The sequence below is a fragment of the Peromyscus leucopus genome, chromosome 5 (assembly GCF_004664715.2).
Source record: "Peromyscus leucopus breed LL Stock chromosome 5, UCI_PerLeu_2.1, whole genome shotgun sequence".
Lineage (NCBI taxonomy): Eukaryota > Metazoa > Chordata > Mammalia > Rodentia > Cricetidae > Peromyscus > Peromyscus leucopus.
Window position 1 is genome coordinate 105,600,996 of NC_051067.1, and position 22,718 is coordinate 105,623,713.

Sequence of the window (22,718 nt, forward strand, 5' to 3'; positions counted from 1 at the left end):
GTAGCAGAGAATGATCTTGGACTGGCTCTCCAGTCTTTGCCTCCTGAATGTTAGGATCATAAGCATGTGCCAAAAATCTGTGAGCTGTATTTTTTTTTCTGTGCATCAGCTCTTTGGGGAAAACAATGATTTTTTATGATATTCGTATCTTGAATATGTTTCACATTGAGTTTCTGTCCTAGTTAGCTTTAATTGTCAACTTCACAGAGCCTACAGTCATTTGAGGGATTGTCTAGATCAGCCTGGCCTGTGAGCATGTCTGTGGGGGATTGTCTTAATCATTAATTGATGTAGGAGGGCCCAGCCCACTCTAGGTGGCACAATCCCTAGGCAGGTAGCCCTGTACTATACAAGAAGGCTAGCTGAGTATAAGCCTGTACGTGAACCAGCAAGCAGTGGTTTCTGTTTTAATCACCTACCTCCAGTTACTTCCCTCAATAATGGACTAGGACCTGGAAGGATAAGATGAAATAAACGTTCTCCTCCCTTAGTTTCTCATGGTTGGGGTGTTTTGTCACAGCAATATAAAGGAAACTAGAACAGATGTGACAGGATAGATAGACAGTACCTGCAATAACACACCTTTGTCAAAGCTGCTTCCTAAGTCTGTCACCTCAGACTGGGATCTGAGGCAGAAGGCTGCAGCAAAACTCCAAGAAGACAGTACATGAGAAAGTCTCAGCCATCACAGCTCTATGCTTGTTCCAGGGACTAAGACCTTTGCAGTACAGAAGTCTGTGGATGACATGGCCTATACACAGCCACCAGTCATAATCTCTCTCCCCATGTGGGATAGCTGGTGGTCATCTGCCACATTTGTGAATTTTAACATTTTATGGATTAAATATTCGTGAGCTCCTGGAAATTCCATGTTAAAGTAAATGGCCATTTTTCTGTCATGATTATAAGTTGCAAGTTGGCAAGTTGGAGCTAATCCCCTGGCTGATGGGTGGGCCCAGCCAGTCCCCTTACCCTCACCCCTACAGATACTTCTCAACCCAGTTCTACACTTATCCAGCATACACAGGGACTCTACCAGTGTTACAGGAAACTTCTCGGGGCTGGAGATATAGCTCAGTGGTAGAGTGCTTGTCTAGGGTGCACAAGGCCCTGAGTTCAATCCTCAGCACTGTGAAAAAGAGAGGAAATGTGGGGCCAACTGTATGTGGAGATGAAAGAGAAGAGGGAATTGTGGGAAGCAGGTGATGAGTCTAGCAGGGACTGAGAGCAGGTGTGGGCTCTAGACAAGTGTGTCCTTCACCGCAGCTCAGTCTGTAACAGCAGTTGGCTCAGAGATAGGGAAAGTAGCTCAGTGGACTTCCAGCCAGTGAATAAATATTTCTGCAAGCCAGAAATAAAATATTACCAAGTGACAAAGATATGGGATTGAGGTATATAGAAGGACATCTGAGCTCATTTTAGTGTGTTTATTTGGGAGGCAGGATGTGTCTAAATGGAATAAATCACTCTGAGCTCATGTTTAGAGAATCATTAAGGGCTTGTGGGTGGTCACATAGATTTTTCCAGTTATATTTGGATATTGTGGTTGAAAACCATCTACTTGGCAGTAGAGTGGTCTTTGGTTAACTGTGACTTGTAGACCAGATGGGAACAGAGTTGTTCTGCTGAAGTGAGACCAGGAAACTCCATGATACACCGAATCTCCCCCTTTGCATGCCAGGACATCTGTTGGAGGATCTCTTTGTCCAATCTGAGAGGTTCATATCAGTCTGATTCATAGTTATGGTGCAAGCCTAGTATGTGTATGGAATAAGTACTTGGTGAGTATTGATGAGGGATGCATGAATGAATGGATAATGGATGGATAAATAAGTGGGTGGGTGGGTGAATGGATGGATAAATATGGGTAGATGGGTAGGTAAATGAATTGATAGAGGGATGGGCAGATACATAAATGGATGGTGGGCAGATGAATGAGTGGGTGGGTGAATGAATTAATGGATATATCATAGGTGGGTAGATGAATGATTGATGAGTGGATGGATGGGTAGATGAACAAATAAATAAGTGAATGGTGGGTAGGTGGGTGAAGGAATGTGTTTATGAATGGATAGATTGACAACTGGATGGACAATGGGTAAATGGATGGACAGATAAGTAGATTACTAAGTACTAAGTAGATGCTGAGAGGATACCTAGATAATGCTGGAAGGGTGGATAATTTGTTAGTTAGGTCAATTAGTGAACAATCAGTGAATTATATTTCATTCTACCATAATCTGCCCCCACTCCTGACATCAGAAACAGACCTTGATATGACATTAGGTGACTTCCTATAGAGGTATATCCCCATTGTAAGAAGACTCCTGAACAGCAGGTAGCCAAGCCTCACCCCTGTGGTCTGAGGGAACACTCCCACTCCTCCCTGGAGTGCACCCTCCTCCTGGAGCTCTTCTAAGACCCAACTCTCTGTGGTTCTGTTCATGCTCCTTCCACCTCTCATCTTATTCTGCGTGTCATTCTTTATGTCCTCTCCAAGATGTTTCTGAACTGCCCAGCCCTCTGACATCCTTGTGCCCATCTCTTGAAATATCTGTTTCATGGCTGGGTATCAGTAAATGAACCAAGATGCCATTCAAGACATGGGGGAGGAGGTGTAAAAGGGTCCAAGTCAACAAGCTCTGTCCTTTACGTTCTCCAAGTCCCCACAGGAAGCTGGGACCTGTCAGTGGGCATAAAGAAAGACAGTGCCTGTGTCATGCTCCCTCTGTCCCTTCCACTGACTGCATGGCTACCGTGCCTACTTCTACTGCAAAGGAGTACCCTGCTGAGACCAGACTTCCCAGGGAAGTGCACCTGTGACAAATGACTTAAGAATTTTTGTGACAGGAGCCATCAGTCAGATCTATGTCCTTGCTTCCTCCGCTTCTTTCTCTCATCAGCATCTCTGGAAGAATGGGCAGGAGGATGTTCAAAAAATGTTGACTCAGCACCCCGGTGCCTCTGCGTCTTCCCCACGTCCCTGAGGCTCAGATAGCTTGGGGCTATAAGGAGGATCCTCTGTACTCATTGAGACCCTTGGGCTGCCCAAATGCTATACTCAGCAAGAATTTAGTAGCAGTGGGCTGCTACAGTGTCCCTGCCCAGCCTAAATTCTCCAAACTGGAGCCAACCTTGCCCTCAACTGCCTAACAGGAGCTGGAATCGCATGACCTCCCTTCATGGTGGTCACCCCCTCTCTGCCCTCTTAACCCCATTCACCTACCCTTCAGGGGGAACAGTTCAAGGCAGACAGCAGGTCCAGAGAGGAGTATGTCCAAAGTCACATAGTAAGTGAGTGTTAGAGGCAGATTAGAACATGTCCCCATTACCTACCCATTATACACTCTTTTCCTGATATCTTAGTCTATTTGTTGCTAAGAAACAAAATACCTAAGGTTGGTTACTTTATAAATAAAAGACATTTATTTTAGTTCATGGATTTAGAGGTGTATAAGTACAGCACTGGTGTTGGCTTCTACTAAGAGCCTTGAGAGGGAGGGAGGGAGGGAGGGAGGGAGGGAGGAAGGAAGGGAGGGAGGGACTTGCGGCCACAATAACTCTTTCATAACAATCCTACAACCATCTCCCATAAGATCCAACTTGCTCCAAGACCAACATTAATCCCTCCCAAGGGTGGTGTTCTATGACCTGTCTCCCTTCCATTGAGCCCCACTCCTTAAAGATCACTGTCTCTCACTACTGTAACTTGGGGCCCCAAACTTCCAGCATGTAAAGCTCAAAGGGAAAAGTCACCCAAAACAGAGCCTGTTCTATATCTCATTGCTTCATGAGCTGCCAGACAAGCCAGACAAGCCTGAGATCTGGATTAGACCCTCAACCTGCATACACTAAGCATATGATCTTAAGCATGGTACTTCAGCCCCTAAGATGAAGTGTCTTGCTCTGTAAATGGGGTGACAATGGCATCCACACAGATCATCTAGTACCTTCTGAGTTAGTATGACTCCCAGCCCATTCCTGGACCATCAACCCAAAAGCACCAGATTTGGCCTCTGCTTGACACACTAGTGGCCCATGGATCCAGGCAATACCTAGCTTTATGGGGCCTTGGAACCCCGTCTGCAGAATAGGACAATACTGGTATGTCCCCAAAGGTCACTCAAAGGACAGGTAGATGAGCTGAGAAACTCTGCAGTGTTAGGCTGTGGCACCAAGTCTATCTGCCCAAGCCAAGGTCTGTACTCTGCCCTGCATGGTGTGGGAGACTGTGCTCAGCATCCTGTATCCCTTGCTCCATGCTTATGTGGCTACTACCTCCCCCCAGTATCAGATACAGCAGTCACTTCCCAATGTCCTGCCTCCCATCAGGTGTCTGTCCATCTGCCTCCCATTCTGCATCCCAGGGGCTCTCTTCAAACATTCTAACCACGCCACTTTTTGCCCTTAGGTAAAGGAAAGCCTCTTTATTTGACTTTTAAGAGCCCTCATGGTCTGGTTCTGCCAGTCTCTCCAAGGTTGCTCTCCACCAGTCTCCTCTGTAACCCACCCCTTTCATGATTCCTTGCATGCACTGACCCTCATCTGGAGCCCCACGAGTCTTCTGCAGTGGAATTTGCTAGTTAATCATGAACTGATGATCTCCCCTAGATTTGGACTTCTTCCTTAAGACTTGACTAGTTGGGCATGGTGGGGCACACCTGTAACCTCAGCACTCAGGAGACTGAAGCTAAAAGATCATGAGTTCTAGGCCAGCCTAGGCTACATAGTAAGACACTACATAATGTCTCAAAATAGAAACAAAGTAAAATAAAGCAATCAAAAACCCTATAAGGCCTGGTAAACTCTCTGATGGATGTGCATACTTTGCCTGGCTTGCACATTTCTGTGGACCTTGTAATTAGACTGGAGAGTTGGGTGAGTGATGGACAGGATAGGCCAATGAGTGAAGGAGAATGACCTAGAGCAGCTCCTTCATCCTCCTCCAAGGCACACAAGGCAGTGAATCACTGGTTGCTCTTGGTGCCATTCAGGTGGCTCCTAGGCTTCCTTTCTGAGCTATCCCTGGGCAGAGGGAGTGACAGACAGAAAGGGTATGTGCCCACCTTTCAAAGGCTCCAAACCAAGGCTTCTCAGATCACAGGTTCTGGAATTGTAAAGAGCAGTTTGGCCCCAAGCCCTGGCTCCATCCCTTTGACCAGCCCTGTGCCTCTCATCTTAAGTGTGTGGAAAGACAACAGCTGCCTCTAGGGATCACAGCACAGATTAAATGAGCTAAACCTTTGTGCAGAGAGTATCTTGCCTGCTTGGTGCACAGCAAGTGCTCAGCCTGTGAATGCTACAGCATGATCAGCAATTGCAAGTCACCCAAGGGTCCCACTCTGCAGTCCAGAATGTCTCCAGATGTTCTGGAACCAATCCAATGGCTCATGGCCCAGCCCTGTACAGCTACCATGTGTACCTGCCTGAGCCACATGAACTCCTACCTCTGGAAACTTGATATCTCACCAGCAATGTTCTGCTAACTCATCCTGAATAAGCCTAGGTCACAGCCTGACAGCATGGAAAGTAGCCCAAAAGAATCCAGGCATCATTTTAGGAGAGATTTTCCTTTCACGAGAAACCATGGGCTCCCAGGATACAGCACCTGGTGTCCTCAGACCTTCCCTTGAATGTAGAGCAAGGGGGCTTTGGCTTCCCATTGACCCAGATCCCTTTCTTTGGTGCTCTGTGACCTTGGGGGTATTCCTTAACCCTTCTGTGGCTGTTCCCTTACCTCTTACCTGGAGATCCCATCATTGAATTAGATGAGATGATCTGATGGAGCCACACAGTAGGTACTCAGGAAACAGCTGTCACTCCTACTGGCTCTGGGGGATGGTGTATGTGGTGAAGTGGTGTTAATTTGGTCATGGGCACCTTTGGAGAAGTTGCCTGAAGGAGTCAGGGGCTGAGACAAAGCTGGCTTCTTCCTCTGTCCTTGCCACAGCTGGTGCAGGGGACAGGAAGGCAGAGGCTTGAAGGGGGCTGTCATGTTATTGCTCTGCAGTCAAATTTATCTTCTTGATAAAATGGCCCTGCATTTGGAAATTGTGAGAGTTGCTCCCATAATTTAAAGCAGAGCCTCCTCTGTGGGTGATGGTGACTGGAAGATTAATTTCCCAGCCAGCCATGCAAGAGACACTGGCGCCAACTGGCTTCATCTGTAGGCATGGGAGATGATACCATCTCCCACCCAAACTGTAATATGCCTGGAGTCCACAGACAGGCATGGCTCTCATCTCCTGCTAGGGAAGATGGAGGGAGAGACATCTTCAAGGTGCCCCATGGGGCTGACACCTTGTTGGTAGTGGGTTCATCACACTGAGCAGAGCAGACAGGGCATATATGCACACATGCACACTCACACACACCCCTCTGTTTACAGTCTAGGCACCTGCAGCCCTAACAGTGACAGCTTTCTAGTATCATGTGCATTTGCTTTAGATCAGGGTGTGACTAGTGTGTTCCCAACCGTCCCCACATCTGGGTTCAGAACAGGACAGTCTAAAGCCCCACTGGGAGCAAGATTCAGAACGGGAGCCCTCAACTCCCTGTTCCCAGTAGTTTATACCCCGCACACCACAGTCCCTGCCCCTGACTCTGAAGGTTAGAGCAAGACCATGGCCATTGGTTTGTGGGGAACAGCATGGTGTATTGTGTCACACTGAATGACTGATGGTCAAAAGCTACATTTCATGGCTGGCTCTAGGCAGCTCAAGTCATTGCATGGAGTGCCACATTGAAAAGGACGCTAAGACTGTCAAACAGGGAGAAGAATCATGATAGATTAGTAGTGCCTGTCACTGGCATAGACAAGAAATAGTGGAAGGCATGCTCCAGATTAGCTCTAAGTTGAGGTCAGACAACACAATTTAAAAAGATCCCATTGGAATGGAGGTGGGTGGGTGAAGGGGAGTTTCATCTTTCATCTGCATCTTGGGGAAAAAATAAAAAACAATAGCTGGCAGTCAAAATGAGAAGTTGGCACTTCATCTAAAATTCAAGCTGTTAAATAGAAGAGAAACTGGATTCTAGCCTAATAGAAAACAGAGAGCCAACAAGTCCACTGCAGGTCATTCAGTCAGCCTGCAGATATCTAATGAGCATCTATTATGTGCCTGGCATTTGACCGGGTACTGCAGACTCAGGGAATCAGGCAAGACAGATGGGAAGTCTGTCTTCAAGGGGCTAACAAACTAGTAAGGTGGGCAAGAAGCCCAAAGACACAATATCACATTAAGTAAGTAAACAAATGAGTAAGTGAGACGTTTAGAGATTGTAATAAGTGACATTTGAAGAAAGCACATGCTTTATTTGCTATATGGCTGGGTCAAGTCAATCTGCCTTGTTTATGTGTATGAAGCAACTAATGTTACAAAATAAGAGGTTCCTTTAGCTTACAGTTTTGACAGTTTCAAGTACAAATAGCATAGAGAAGCCTTAGCCACTCCTTGACTGCCTGGCGGCTCCTTAACTGCCCCACCTCATGACATGGGGACAGTGGTGGGGAATGTGTGTTGGTGTATGCATCTCTAATCAGAGCAGGGAGTGAAAGAACACACTAGAAACTCTTAATCTTTCTGGAGGATGTACCTCAGTGACCTACAAATCTCACATGAGGCCCCACCCCGCACAGGTCCCATATCTACCAGTAATACCACTGGATCTCCAAATTTGGCAATCTCTGAGGGTGTGGGTTTTAAGGAAAAGAATCTAAAGACTGGGAAAGAAGCTGTGTTCCATCTTTGGAGGTTGTTATGATATTATTTTGACTATTAATTTGCACAGATGTGTTTTCATTCTCCTGGTATATGCCTAGGAGGAGGTGGCTGGATCATCTGAGATCATGTTTAGTCATTTGGGAAGGACCAGAATGCTTTTAGAAAAGAGCCAATAGCATGTACATTCCCATGAGCAGTTTTTTTTTAAGTTAAGGCATTCTTTTTTTTTTAATTAAGAGATTTTCTATTCATTTTACCAATCACAGATTCCCCTGTCCTCTCTCCTCCTGCCCCCAGAATCCCTCCCCCAAACCATCCCCCTTTCCCTCCTCCTCCAAGGCAAGGTCTCCCATGGGGAGTCAGCAGAGCCTGGCACATTCAGTTGAGGCAGGTCCAAGCCCCTCCTTTCTGCACCAAGGCTGTGCAAAGTGTCTCACCATAGATACTAGGTTCCAAAAACCCAGCTCATGCACTAGGAACAGGTCTGATCCCACTGCCTGGGGCCCCCTAAACAGTTCAAGCTAAACAACTGTATCACTTATTCAGAGGGTCTAGTCCAGTAACATGGGGGCCCCTCAGCTCTTGGTCCACAGTTCACATGTTTCTACTAGTTTAGCTAGTTGTCTCTGTACTTCTTCCAATCATGGTCTCAATATCTCTTGCTCATAGAATCCCTCCTCTCTCTCATCGGTTGAACTCCTGGAGCTCTGCCTGGGACCTGGCCGTGGATTTCTGCATCTGCTTCCTTTAGTCACTGGATGAGGGTTCTATGATGTCAGTTAGAGTATTCAGCCATCTGATCACCAGAGTAGACCAGCTCAGGCACCCTCTCGACTATTGCCAGTAGTCTATGGTGGAGTCATCCTTGTGGACTCCTGGGAACCTCCCTAGCACTCTTCTTCTCCCTGTTCCCATGGTGTCTTCTTTTATTATGGTATCTCTTTCTTTGCTCTCCCACTCTGTTCCTGTTCCAGTTTGAACCTCCCGCTCCCCTAAGCTCTCATCCCCCATCCCTTACCCTCCATTACCCTCCTCGCCCCCAGTTTGCTCATATAGATCTCATCCATTTCTCCATCAATGGGTGATCCCTGTGTATTTCCTAGGGTTGCTAGCTATGGGTTGCAGTCTGGTTATCCTTTGTTTTATATCTCGTATCTACTTATGAGGGAGTACATACCATGTTTGTCCTTCTGAGTCTGGGTTACATCACTCAGGATGATATTTTCTAGTTCCATCCACTTGCCTGCAAACCTCATAATGTCATTGTTTTTCTCTGCTAAGTAGTACTCCATTGTGTATATGTACCACATTCTTTATCCATTCTTCAATTGAGGGGCATCTAGGTTGTTTTCAGGTTCTAGCTATTACAAATAATGCTGCTATGAACATAGTTGAGCATGTGTCCTTGTGGTATGATTAAGCATTCCTTGGGTATATGCCCAAGAGTGGTATATCTGGTCGTGGGGAAGATTGATTCCCAATTTTCTGAGAAACTGCCATACTGATTTCCAAAGTGGCTGTACAAGTTTGCATTCCCACCAACAGTGGAGGAGTGTTCCCCTTGCTCCACATCCTCTCCAGCATAAGCTGTCATCAGTGTTTTTGATCTTACCCATTCTGACAGATGTAAGATGGTATCTCAGAGTCGTTTTGATTTTCATTTCCCTGATGACTAAGGATGTTGAGCAATTCCTTAAATGTCTTTCAGCTATTTGAGATTCTTATGTTGAGAATTCTCTGTTTAGCTCTATAGCCTATTTTTTAATTGGACTATTAGGTATTTTGATGTCTAGTTTCTTGAGATCTTTATATATTCTGGAGATCAGTCCTCTGTCAGTTGTGGGGTTGGTGAAGACCTTTTCCCATTCTGTAGGCTGTCTTATTGTTTTGTCTTATTGACCATGTCCTTTGCCCTACAGAAGCTTCTCAGTTTCAAGAGGTCCCATTTATTAATTGTTGATCTCAGTGTCTGTGCTACTGGTGTTATGTTTAGGAAGTGATCTCCGGTGTCAATGAATTCAAGACTACTTCCTACTTTCTCTTCTATCAGGTTCAGGTTAACTAGATTTATGTTGAGGTCTTTGATCCACTTGGACTTAAGTTTTGTGCACGGTGACAGATATGGATCTATTTACATTCTTCTACATGTTGACATCCAGTTATGCCAGCACCATTTGTTGAAGATGCTTTCTTTTTCCATTGTACAGTTTTTGCTTTTTTGTCAAAAATTAGGTGTTCATACCTGTGTGAATTAATGTCAGAGTCTTCAATTCAATTCTATTGGTCCACATGTCAGTTTTTATGCCAGTACCAAGCTGTTTTTATTACTGTATCTCTATAGTAGAGCTTGAAGTCAGGGATTGTGATGCCTCCAGAGGTTGCTTATTGTACAAGATTCTTTTAGCTATCCTAAAAGAATTTTTTTGTTGTTGTTTTTCCATATGAAGTTGAGTATTGTTCTTTCCAGGTCTGTGAAGAATTGTGTTGGGATTTTGATGGGGATTGCATTGAATCTGTAGATTGCTTTTGGTAAGATTGCCATTTTTACTATGTTAATCCTACCTATCCATAAGAATGGGATGTCTTTCCATTTTCTGATATCTTCTTCAATTGCTTTCTTCAGATACTTAAAGTTCTTGCCATACAGGTCCTTTACTTGAACAGTTTTTAAGACTCTCGTTCCTCCACAGCACTTGGTATCATCTATCTCACTGATTATAGCCATCCAAGTGAGTATGAATGCTCATCTCTCTGTGGCTCTGATTTGCACTTCAGCATCTCTCTCTCTCTCTCTCTCTCTCTCTCTCTCTCTCTCTCTCTCTCTCTCTCTCTCTCTCTCCCCCCTTCATTCGTTTGTTTGTTTTCTAAGGTCTCTATGTTAGTCAATGTGCTATTTCTGTGAAGAGACACCATGATCATGGTAACTTTGATAAAGGAAAACATTTCTTTGGGGCTGGCTTACAGTTCAGAGGTTTAGTCCATTATCCTTGTGGTGGGAAGCATGGTGGTGTGCAAGCAGACTTGGTGCTGAGAGGCAGCTGGGAGTTCTACATCCAAATCTTCAGGCAGCAAGAAGAGAGAGAAAGAGACACTGGGCCTGGCTTGGGCATTTGAAGCCCCAAAGCCCCCTGCCCTCCAGTGACACACTTCCTCCAGTGTCACATCTACTCCAGCAAGGCCACACCTCTTAATCCCTGTCAAGTAGTGACTCCCTAATGACCAAGCATTCAAACACATGAGCCTATGGGGGCCATTCCTATTCAAACCACCACAGTCTCACTCTCTAACTCTGGCTATTAGAGTCTGGAGCTCACTATGTAAACCAGACTGGCCTTGAACTCACAGAGATCCACCCGCCTACACATCCCAAGTGCTGGGATTAAAGGCCTGAGCTACTACACCCAGCTTTTTCTTTTTCTTTCTTTCTTTTTTTTTCATTTCATCACATTTTTGTGTGTTTATTGGCCAGTTATATTTTAGAGAAACGTCCATTCTGATCTTGGCTTACTTCTAATGGCACAATATTTATATTACTGATGTTTTAATAGTTGCTTATATATTCTAGACTTTCATACCCTCTGAGATACCTAATTCACAAGCATATCTCTCCCATTCTATAGATTGTCTCTTCTATTCCTTCATTGTTTCCTTTGGTGCAAATGGATTATTAAATTTTATGTTTATCTGGTTTTCTCTAGTTTCTCATGATTTTGTTGTCATATCCAAGAATTGTTTGTCAAATCAGAAGTCATGAAGTCAAGCATTACTGAACTCAGTTCACTAGCATTGTATCAGGAGGCTTTGCTCTAATAAATATTGAACTGTATTTTTTTTCTTATAACATTTTTGTCTGGTTTTGGTATCTGGGTAAGGATGGCCTTATACATTGAGTTGGTAAGCATGCTCACCTATACTATTATTTTTGAGAATTCTGTGAAAATTGACATTATTTCATGTATATGTATATATATATAATTATTTTAACTATACAGATGAATTGCCTTATGTCCACTCATACATTGTGTAACTGTCACCATCCTCTCCAGAACTTTCTTCATCCTCCAAAACTGAAATTTTGTACCTATTAAAGTTATTTATTCTTTAAATGTTTGGTACAGTTCATCAGTCTTGTGCTAGATTTTTCCTGGTTTTTATTAGTCATTCAAAAATCTCTTCACTAGTGATAACTCTGCTGAGAGGTTCTGATTACTCCTGGGTCTATTCGTTCAGTTTTGTGTATTTCTAAGAATTTGTGTGTTTCATGCAAGATATCCAATTTCCTAATATTCCTTGATAACTGTATTTCTATAGGGTCTATAGTAATGCCCCCTCTTTCATTTCTGATTTTAGTATTTTGAACCTTCACCTTCCAGCCTCCCTTCCTTGGTCATTCTAGCTGAAGACTTGTATTTTGTTCATCTTAAATAATAAATAAATAAATAAATAAATAAATAAATAAATAAATAAATAGAGTATGGCCTCTCTGACTTTCTCTATTGCCTTTTGAGTCTCTAATTCCACACATGTCTATTCTAATCCTTTTCCTCCCTTCCTTCTTACACAGACTTCAGTTTGATCTTCTCTTTCCAGGATTCTAAGGTAGAAACTATTTGTTGGCTTGAGATCTTTTTAAAAAGAATATAGATACTTAAAGCTGTAAACATCCCTTAACTACTACATTAGCATCATCTCACAGGGTCTGATATGCTGGTTTTCACTTTAACCCATTTCAACATATGCTTGAATTTCCCCTGTGCCTTTCGCTCCAGTTTGTTATTTATTTCTTGGTTTGTTGCCTACTTCCTACATTTTTTCACACATTTCTTGGTGTTACTCACTTCTAATCTTCCTTGTAATCAAAGAACATAGTTTGTACAATTTTGATCATTTTAAATAAAGTGAGGCTCATTTTGCAGCCTAGCTTATGAACCATTCTGGAGAATGTTCCATTGTGCTAGAAAAGAATGCATATTCTGTCAGGTGGAGTGTTCAGTGGGTGTATATTAGGTTGAAGTTGTTTATCATTTTGTTGAGTCTTGTATTTCTTCTGCTTAGTTGTTTGTTTGTTGCTTGGATGGCTCATTTCTTGGTTTGTGAGAGGGTCTCACTATGTAGCTGAGGCTGGACTTGAACTTATGATTCTCCTGTCACTGCTTCTCAAATCCTGGGATTATAGGTATGTGCCACTACCCCTGGCTTCTACCTAATCTTATAGAAGATGGAGCGTTGAAGTTCCAGAAGCTGTTGTACTGTGTCAATTTCCTTTCAGTTTTTTAGCCTTTGCTTAATGTATTTTGGGACTCTCTTGTTAAGTGAATATATGTTTACAGTTTTGTGACTTCCTGGTGGATTAATCATTTTATTATAAAATGTCCCTTTTATTTCTAATGACTCTTTGTTTTAAAGTCTCTTTTTCTTAATTATTACAGCCACTCCAGCCATCTTATAATTATGTTTACATGGTATCTATTTTTCCATCCTTTCCCTCTTAACTCTGGTTCCCAAATGAGATGCCTGCAGACAGTAACATAGTTACAGTTTTTGCCCAGACTGAGAGTCTCTGCCTCTTGGTCAGGTTAGTTAATCAGATCACATTCAGCATGACCATTGATACAGCTGTATTTACGTATGCCAATTTACTTTTTGTCTGTGTGTCTCATGTCTTTCTCCCTTCTATTTTTACTTTTTGCTATAACTAAATACTTTGAGTCTAATATTTTGATCCATTTAAAAGATTTTTCCACTGCGTTTATTTAGTGATTTTTCTAGGGCTTACCACATACATCTTACCAAAGCTATCTCATATTTATACAGACTTAATCCCAGTAAGAATTAACTGACACTCTTTCATAACTCAATTCTGTCTTCCCCCTCCCCTATGGTTGTAATCCCCTCCCCAGCTTCTTATTCATCTCCTGACTTAGTGAAGGAACCACAGCCCAGAGAGAGCCTGCCTCCGTTACATATTGGCGTGTGCGTTATCTAATATCTTTGAGTCACGATGTCCTCACACTACATGGGAAGACTTGAATGAACATAACCTCCAAGATGAAGTGAGATCTTAGCACTGAGCCTACACATAGTAGGGCCTCTGAAAACTGGCCAGCGTTTGTCCTCACAGAATCCCAGGAATCCATTTACATCGGCATTCTCATGTCAGAGCATCAAGAAGTGTGCGTGTGGGCTGGAGAGATGACCAGTGGTTAAAGCACTTGCCACACAAGTTTGAGGACTGGAGTTCCAACCCTCTGAACCCATATAATAGCTGGGCAGGTGGGCAGGCCATAGAATTCCAACCTCGTGAGTCAGAGACAGAGAATCCCCAGAGTAAGCTGGCTACTGAAACTAGCCATAGCAGCAAGCTCTGGATTTGATTGAGAGACCCTGCTTTGATGAATAAGGTGGAAGAGTAATAGAAGACGGTTCTGAACATCAGCCTCAGGTTTCCACATGCATGCACCCCATGCTCACGTGTGCCTACGTACATACATACACACACACACACACACACACACACACACACACACACACACACACACACAAAGGAATGTGCACAAAAGAGGCATGCATGCCTAGCTAGGACCGTGGGGTGCACATCCCACCAAGGGAGTTTTTTATACTGAACTTCAATCAAAGTGTGAGTATCAGGCGTGGATAACAGTGACACATGATTATCAGTGTGCTGCAAAAGCATGAGTCAAAACTGCTGCTAAGCGTGTTCCAGTTCCAGCTAAGCTCCCACATTCTTCTTTTACCCATCTGTCCTTAACTAGGGACTGAGTGCGGTGGGGCTTTAAAGTAAGTGGGCTAGTGGGGCTCCTGGTGCAAAAGGGCCAGGAGAAATGAAGGAGGGTAGCCTACAAACACCAGAAGCCCCTGCAGGCATTTGGGTGGAGTTCTGCTTCCCTCCCCCACAGCAGGAGCAACCAAGATGAGAAGCCTGATCCTGACTCTCCTCTATTTATTTAAGGATATACGACTCCCAGGATGGTGGGGTTGAAGGAGGAAGGTGTGTGGCAGGCCTGAGACCCAGCTCAGTGTCCCCTCTCTCTGTCCGCAGTAGCACGGTACAACCGCACCAGCTACTTCTACCCCACCACATTCTCCGAGAGCTCTGAGCACAGCCACCTGCTGGTGTCTCCCGTGCTGGTGGCAAGTGCTGTCATAGGTGTGGTCATCACCCTCTCCTGCATCACTATCATTGTGGGAAGCATCAGAAGGGACAGACAAGCCCGCATCCAGCGACACCACCATCGCCACCGCCGACACCATCACCATCACCGCCGACACCGGCGCCGACACCGAGAATACGAGCAGGGCCAAGGTGAGCTCTGGGTCATGCTACTCCCGCCACTGTGACTGACTTATGGAGGTGTGTACAAGGAGGTGGCAGCTCTGCCATGGGGTCAGGAAAGTATCCTGGTCCATCAGGAAGGGCTCACAGACGTCCACTATCATGTCCCCCACAGCATGAAAGGCCTGTAGTCTGTCAAGAGAAGGACTTGGGGAGAGCTGAAGGCCAGATGGAGAGTGTGTCATACTCCTCAGCCACTGCCACTGTTGGTTCATGCTGTGCCGACATAGGTCCAGCTGGCATCTGGATGGGAGGATGGATGGATAGAGAGATGGAGAGATGGAGGATGGAAAGATGGATTTGTGAGTAGGTGGCTAGGGGGGTGATAGGATGAATGGAGAGATGGTTAGGTGGGTGGGTGGGTAGAGAGATAGGTGGATAGACAAATGGAGAGATGAGTAAGTAGAGAGATGAGTGAAAATGGATGTGTAGAGAGCTGGAAGACTGGGTGAGTGAATGGGTGACTGGATAAATGGAGAGATAGACAGGTGGATGTGTGGATAAATAGAAGGATAAGTAATGTAGATGAGCAGATGGATAAGAAAGGAACAGGCGAGTGCGTATAAGTGGAGATATGGATGACAGGAGAAATAAATGAGTTCAAAGATTGATAGATGAGTGAATGAATGGACACAGAGAGAGATTGGTGAGTAGACTAGACCAGTAGAGGGATGAGTGCATAAGGGATTGAATGCATAGATCTGTGGATAGATGGGTGGAGGGGATGGATAGGTAAATGGGTATGATGGATGGATAGACCAATGGAGAAATAGAGAAATGGGGGGTAGGAGGATGGATATATGGGTGGATTAAGTGGCATGCTTGAGTGACATAGAGGGGCTGGGTGAGTAAAGGATGGAAACTTAAGGCTCAGGTGGAGTGTAAATAGAATGAGTAGGTATATACATAGATGAATGGATGATATAATGAATGATCAGTGAAAAATATATCACTGAGAGCCCACAAAGAAAAAAACCAAATTATTTCAGGTTTTCTCGTCCTACAACAGTGGCTACTGGGGCAGGGGACCAGTCCCAGGAGTGTCCATCTTGTCAGAATGCATGAACTTCTATAGAACATGGCCACCTGACTCTATCCCATTCCTGACAGAGACCACATGATCTAAATGAAGCAGGGTTGATTCTGAGACAGTGTTCCATGGCAGGAATAAGGGAGTCTTCAAAGGGGCAGCCAGGGCCACTACCCAGAGTGAAGACCCCCTGCCCCCCAATTGGCGGGGGGAAAGGCAGGCTTGGCCCATAGAGTGCAAGACCCTGGGGTGGGGGGCTCTTACTACAGCTCAAGTTTTATGTGGGACCTGAATTGCCTTCCCCATCCAAGGCAGGAGAAGCCTGGGAGCAAGAAAGAACCAGCAGGACCAGCCACCTGTTAGCAGTTAAGGGACACCTGAAGCTAACACAGAGGGCTGGTGGGTAAGAGCACTTACCTGTGCCTGGAACTTCCTTTGCATTATCTCATTTTTGCAGAATCCTCCTCCTAACTGTCTTGAATAGCTAGCTCTGCTCCCCACCCCAATTTGCTGATCCAAAATTGAGACTGGAGCAGTTGAACAATGGACCTGGGGCCATCCTCTTGTAAGAGGCAGATAGAGATGCGAGCCCTGGTAGCTGACCTGTGTGCACTCAGATTGATCCCTGCACAGCCCTAAAGGGCCACCCGACTTAGGGCTAGGTCCAGCAGACTCTGGGATGCTAAGGGCCCTTCAGACCTAGATGCTGCTCCTCTGGGAAAGTCTAGAGAGAAGCAAGAGACCAGGCCTTAGACAGCGCTGGGAGGGCTGTCATCTGTCAGGGAGACATAGTGGCGATGGAAGAAAGATGGCCAGTTAGTGACATGCGCTGAACCAGCTAGGATTAGAAAGAAAGGTCAGCAGTTTTGTATGGACCAGCAAGGAAGCTCAGCCAGCCCAGGCCCAGAGTCTCCCAGGGGCTAAGCTCTCCTTCGCAGACAAGAGTAGAGCCCAGACCAGGCTGACATGACCTATGCTCCCATGAGGAGCCTGGGTACTACCTTAACTGTCCCCCACCCGGAGGATGCTAGGTAGACCCAGTACACCCCTCATGCCCCCTGCTCCTCCAACTCAGCACCTACTGCCTGCCCCCATGCACCTGATGTGGCTCCTTCAGCATCTACCCTTTCGAACATGCTTTCCTTCTGCCCAACCACTGTTCTGAAGCTGACCAGGCCTGACTCAAAGGCTGCTTACTTCCTTTGGGAAACTTCTCCAGCCCTCCTTATCACTACCAGGGAAATGAAATGGGACTCTTCTTCTTCCTTACTCTCATACCCACACCTCCAGCCTTAGTCACAGGGGTGGCATCCATGAGACTACGACCTATATGTGGTTCACCCCACCTGCACTCAGACCAAAGAAGGTTTTCCAGGGGCTATGGAAAGAGTGATCTTCATGGGTCTTTGTGACAAGGCTTAGAACCAGGGTGAGGACTACAGTTCCCAAGCCGGGGTATGGGGGTGGGGTTGCAGAAGGAGGTACAGCAACCTCCAGCTCTGCATGTGGACCCATCCTGTGCCTGAGCCCAGAGATTCTTCTGGACAACACTGGCAATACAGGACCCCAGCTCTAGTGCCCAGTAACCATGGCCTAGCTTCTGTTCTGTTGTTTGTCTCATCTCTCCTGGCTTTCTTCTCCTACATTGTTCCAAAGCTCCCACCTTTCAGCTGACACCCCGAAGGGGAATAAATCTCAGTTCAGCTCCTCTTGCAAAGCCTGTGATTGGGTTTATTCTAGCAGAAAAGCAATATGTAGTCATTGTAGAAAACCTTAAAAATATAGGCAATATGAAGGATAAAATAAGGGTCATGATCTGCCCAATGGACAGAGCCACCAATAAATGGATGTATTTCCTCTGAGAGTTTTCTTAGTTCCCATGAATAACCCCAAAATTGGGCCTGTGAATAGGGTTCCTGGTCTATACTCTTCTATTGCTGTTGGGTCAAGAGGAAGGAGAAGTCTGTATGAGGAGTGGGAACTAGTCTCTGGAGTCACATGTGTGCCGAGCACATGTCTCTTCTCCCACAGTCCTGTACCAACTTATTCAAGCTTAACACATACCATCCAGTGCCAAGGCTGCCCTGGGCTAAGCTGTCATCCATCCTGGAAGCTCCTCAAGATAGGTCCAGCCTTGTCTCCTCCCTGTGACCCCACTCCCAGAACAGCACAGTGCTCACACTCTGGTGGCGTTGCTCGGGATAGAGACAGCCATGCCTGGTAAGGGGATGGTCGCGTGGGGACTTCCGAGCCTCAGATGGACTGCTGCTGTGAAGGAGATCCCTAGCCCTGCCTACACTTACGTTCTCTGCAGCATCTGATGGACATATGCACAGCCACTCCAGTCACAGGATGCCCTATGCCTGTAGCCCTGCTGAGGACTGGCCACCGCCCTTGGACATCAGCTCTGATGGGGATGTGGATGTCACAGTGCTCAGGGAGCTGTACCCAGATTCTCCACCAGGGTAAGAGGGCCTCATGAGGGGGAGAGAAGTGGACCCTCTGGATAAAAGGATCTCCCACCCAGGGAAAGAACCTCATTCCCCCGGGATCCAGTGGGCATGGCCACAGCCTCTGCCCTCTGACCAAGCAAGTCCCCTTGAAGATGGATGGGCATGACTCAGGAAATGTCACCAGGATGGACTACAGAGACCAGCTGGGATTCCAGGCTGGTGGGTGGTGGGGAGGGGAGACTTGTAGTTTGGGGGTGGTCTCATGACAGTTTTGGGGAGCCCCTACAAATTCCTCCAGGGATCTCCCTTGGGGCAAGAATGGTGGGATATTCAGGATCATGACCATGGGATCGGTGTCCATTTAAGGAGAAAAATCTCTTAAGTTCCTATTTGTGACACTAGGAATCCATGCCCACAGTTAGATCAGTCTTTCTCACACATTGCAGCTGCAGCCAGAGTCCCAGGCTTGGCTAGCCCCTATCATCATTGGTGTGCATGAGACCCTGCCTTTCCAGTCCTGTCCCCACCTTCTCATACTCTTGCCTTAGGCCACCCGGGTCCCAATCTCAGTTAGCCCAGGCAGGGTAGGCTTTCATCAGCCCACCCCTGTCTGATAGGAACCTAGACAGCTCTGACTCACAGAGAGCCCCCATTTCCTCCCAGACTCCATCCCTGTGCACCTCTACATCAATCAAAGTAGCCCCTGTTGGCCCTGTCCTATAGATGAACCACAAGGACAAAGGGGGCACCTTACAGAGCCCAATTCCTCCCCATACAGGCTAAAGCAGCTGAACTCCTTGGGGGCCAGGGAGGTGATGTTCTCAGGGCACACCCTCAGGAGCTATAGGATTCTGGTCCAGCTCTGAACCATGCCCCCAACTAACCACAGTGCCTTCTTCTCACCAAGAAAAATCCAATAAATTGGATGACCCATCCTACTTTACACAAGGAAATAGATTGTAGAGCCTGAGGAAGAGGAGTTAAGTCTAATGCTCCAGGAGACTCAAGGACAGTGGTCAGACAAGGGAGAGGTATGGATGGACGCTTGCTGGACACTAGGCCTCTGCTCTTGGAATGGAGCATCTAGAGCCCTATATAGCCCCAGATTCCAAGACCCTCCCATTGGGACAGGAATTATCATGGCCAGCCTTCACGGGAGCAGCAGACCACGTGAAGTGACAGTGCCTTCTTGGGCATTTGAGTTGTCCCAGCCACCTGCAGTGCCCATCATTTAGAGCAGGGGATGAGAGTCCTGTCACTTCCCCACTGCAGATCCTGGCCCTGGCAAATGTCATTTCTCCCTCCCACCAGAGGCACCAGGAGAAGCAGTAGATGCTCTTAGCTCTACAGCTACAGTTTCAGGGGCCCCAGGGGCTCCTTCCTAACCCTACAAGACATTTCAGGGGGTCCTATCACAGTGCCCAGCCTAGGACTATTCCTAGACAGTGGCTGCTCTTGCTCCAGGGAACCTAAAACCCCCAGGGAGAAAGATGTAGGGATTTGCTTGGGTTCACATGGGATGTGAAGTAAAGTTGACCCAGGACCCATGTCTTAAGGGTATCAGACTATCCTCCCTGGGGACTAGTGTGGTCTCATAGGAGCCAGCATGTGTGAGGCTGGCCGTCTTCCACAATGAGGGCAGCTCCTCACCACACAGAATAGACTCTTCCACCTGCCCTAAGGTCTTGGGATCCATAACCTGAGTGAAAACTCTTCTCTCGCAGCTATGAGGAGTGTGTGGGACCAGGGGCCACTCAGCTGTACGTCCCCACGGATGCACCACCACCCTACTCGCTGACTGACTCCTGCCCCATGCTGAATGGTGCCCTCAACTCAGGCAGCGGCCACAGCCAACATCAGCAGGAGCAGAGGACCCAGGGCCAGAGTGGCCTCCACGCTGTCTCCATGGACACGCTGCCACCTTATGAAGCTGTGTGTGGAGCAGGCTCCCCATCTGACCTGCTGCCACTGCCAGGACCAGAACCACAGCCACCTAACTCCCAGGGCTCACCTACCCCAACCCAGGCTCCGACTGCCAGCCCTGAGAGGATTGTGTGAGTGACCCAGCCTGTAAGTCCTACTGATCCTTCTAGGCTACCCTGTCTCCTCCAGGCACACAGGTGCGCACAACTCATGCACATGCATATATATGAGAACACACAAACACTGGCATCCCCCAAATGCACACACTGACACATGCCACACACATAGAAACACCTGCACATACACAGGTCCCACTCCCACAAAAACTCGCCTGGGAAGGTTTTCTGTAGATGAAGTGCCCCCATCTGGTGCCTCTGCCCCCGAAGCCGTGCACCTGGTGGTAGTACCTCTCTGAACAGTGCTGGGCAGAGGGGAGGTGGGAATCCCTACTTTCTTCCCTCTCCCCCAGCCTCCTCTAGGCTGTGGCCACGATCTGATTCTCCTGCAGCAACTGCTTGGCCCACTTCTTGCCACAAGCCCTACCCTACCCTAGGGCTTGTCCCACTGGGAGCTGAGGCAGTCCCAGTGAGGTCCCACCGTGCACTGTGCCTGTCTTTCCACTCCAGGTCAGAAGAGCCACAGTGCCATCACCCTGCCACTTACAGGGTGGAGAACCCGGTCTGGTGGCCAGGCATGACCTGGAGGTCCTCACAGCCCATTGAGCCCCTTGCTGTCTCCATGTCCTCAGTTTGGCGGTGCTAGTGGGGTTAGCTCAGACACCCACCCCAAGTGACAGGGGGAGGACAGGCCCTTGGGCATGTGTCATGGAGGAGGAGGGTCACAGTTCTTCCCATGTCCACGCCAGGATTGGGAGTTCAAGGGAGACAAGGTATGGGTAGCCTCAACACAGGGCTACCTAGACACTCCTCAGAGGCACAGAAGGGCCCGCTGCCCGGTAAGTGCCCAGCCAGCCCTGCTAGCCTGAGTCCAAGAGGTCTCAAGCTAACCCAAGAGCCAGTGCTGTTATCCAGGGTGGCAACTCACAGCTGGGGACTGAGGTGATGAATTCTGGCCTTGCCTCTCTGGGACATACGCAGAGACAAAAATAAAAAGAATATGGACCCCACAGAAAACACCATGCCACTATGAAAAGACTAGTGTCTGCGGTCAACATCCTGTCACAGAAGCAGGCTCAGATACTGGCCTGTGACCTCCGGCAATCTCCATCAAAGACGGTATAAGGTGACAGAGGTGATCGTTGAAGAGCCAGCTTGCCGAAGGTGGTGGCTAAGCATCTCCGAGGAGAGCCCTGCCAGCACTGCCGCTGACAGGAGCAGGACACCCTGCCTCCCCCACTCCCCATCTTTTGTCACTCATCCCAAAGCAGCAGACCCACCCCCACTGATCCTCCTCCCACATTTCAACTTCTCCAATGAAGGGCTAAGACAATTCAGCACTCCCTTTCTTAAGCAGAGGGGTGGCAAGGACGGCTACCTTTCATTTTATTTTCTATAGAAATCGCATTGATTCTGATGCAGAGTCCAAAGGGACCCACCCACAGGTTCTGTAGCATCCTGCAAGCGGCATCCTAGAGTCACAGTCTCCACCTGGGGAAGGGAACCTTGTTTACAAGCAGTTCTGCCTACCTTTGTGGTGTTCTGCTTTCTAGGCAAAAATATGTCTGTTGTACTGTATAGCCTTTCAAATGCACCCCAGGGATGAGAGTCTTTCAAGAAATGCAGTCTGTTTCTGTGGCTCTGGAACGTGCTGGGGGAAGAAAAACCATCCCTGCCTACTCATCATGTTGGAGGGATCTACAGAACAGCGGTTCTCCTTCCCAGATTGAGCTGAATAAGCAGCAATGTATCTTTTCTGTGTTCAAAATAAATACATCATATCAACAAAGATGTAGAGAGCAGTAACGCTTGCAAGGAGTGCGTGGGGGCCCTGGAGGTTTCCTGACGGCTGCAAACGGAGAGGAAAGGAACCCCTAAATGGAAGCAATCTTAAATCTGCCTCTGAATGTTGACGTGTCAGCTGGCTGCTCCTCAGGTCTGAGCCCGTGAGGCCAGGTTGTGCTCTGGCAGATGGGGGCATCTGCATAGTCAGTGTCTTGGGAGTGCCTTTTTGGTATCTCTGCTTCCTTAGTTCCTGGAGACACCTATTAGTCTAGATTAGCCAAGTCCCCAAAACCTCCTGTTTCCACCTCCCAGCCCATACTATGGTACCTGGCT

The 22,718-nt window shown here is 47.0% G+C and overlaps 1 protein-coding gene across 1 annotated transcript in view; it reads left to right on the forward strand.

Moving 5' to 3' along the window:
- The window catches only part of Bean1 (brain expressed associated with NEDD4 1), a 50,290-nt gene extending 27,901 nt beyond the window's left edge, over positions 1–22,389 (forward strand). The window contains exons 3-5 of the mRNA XM_028884365.2: positions 14,785–15,048; positions 18,423–18,573; positions 20,286–22,389. Coding sequence (XP_028740198.1) covers positions 14,785–15,048; positions 18,423–18,573; positions 20,286–20,619 — 749 coding nt within the window. The 3' untranslated portion in view covers positions 20,620–22,389. The remainder of the gene's footprint in view (positions 1–14,784; positions 15,049–18,422; positions 18,574–20,285) is intronic.
- Positions 22,390–22,718: the final 329 nt, after the last annotated feature.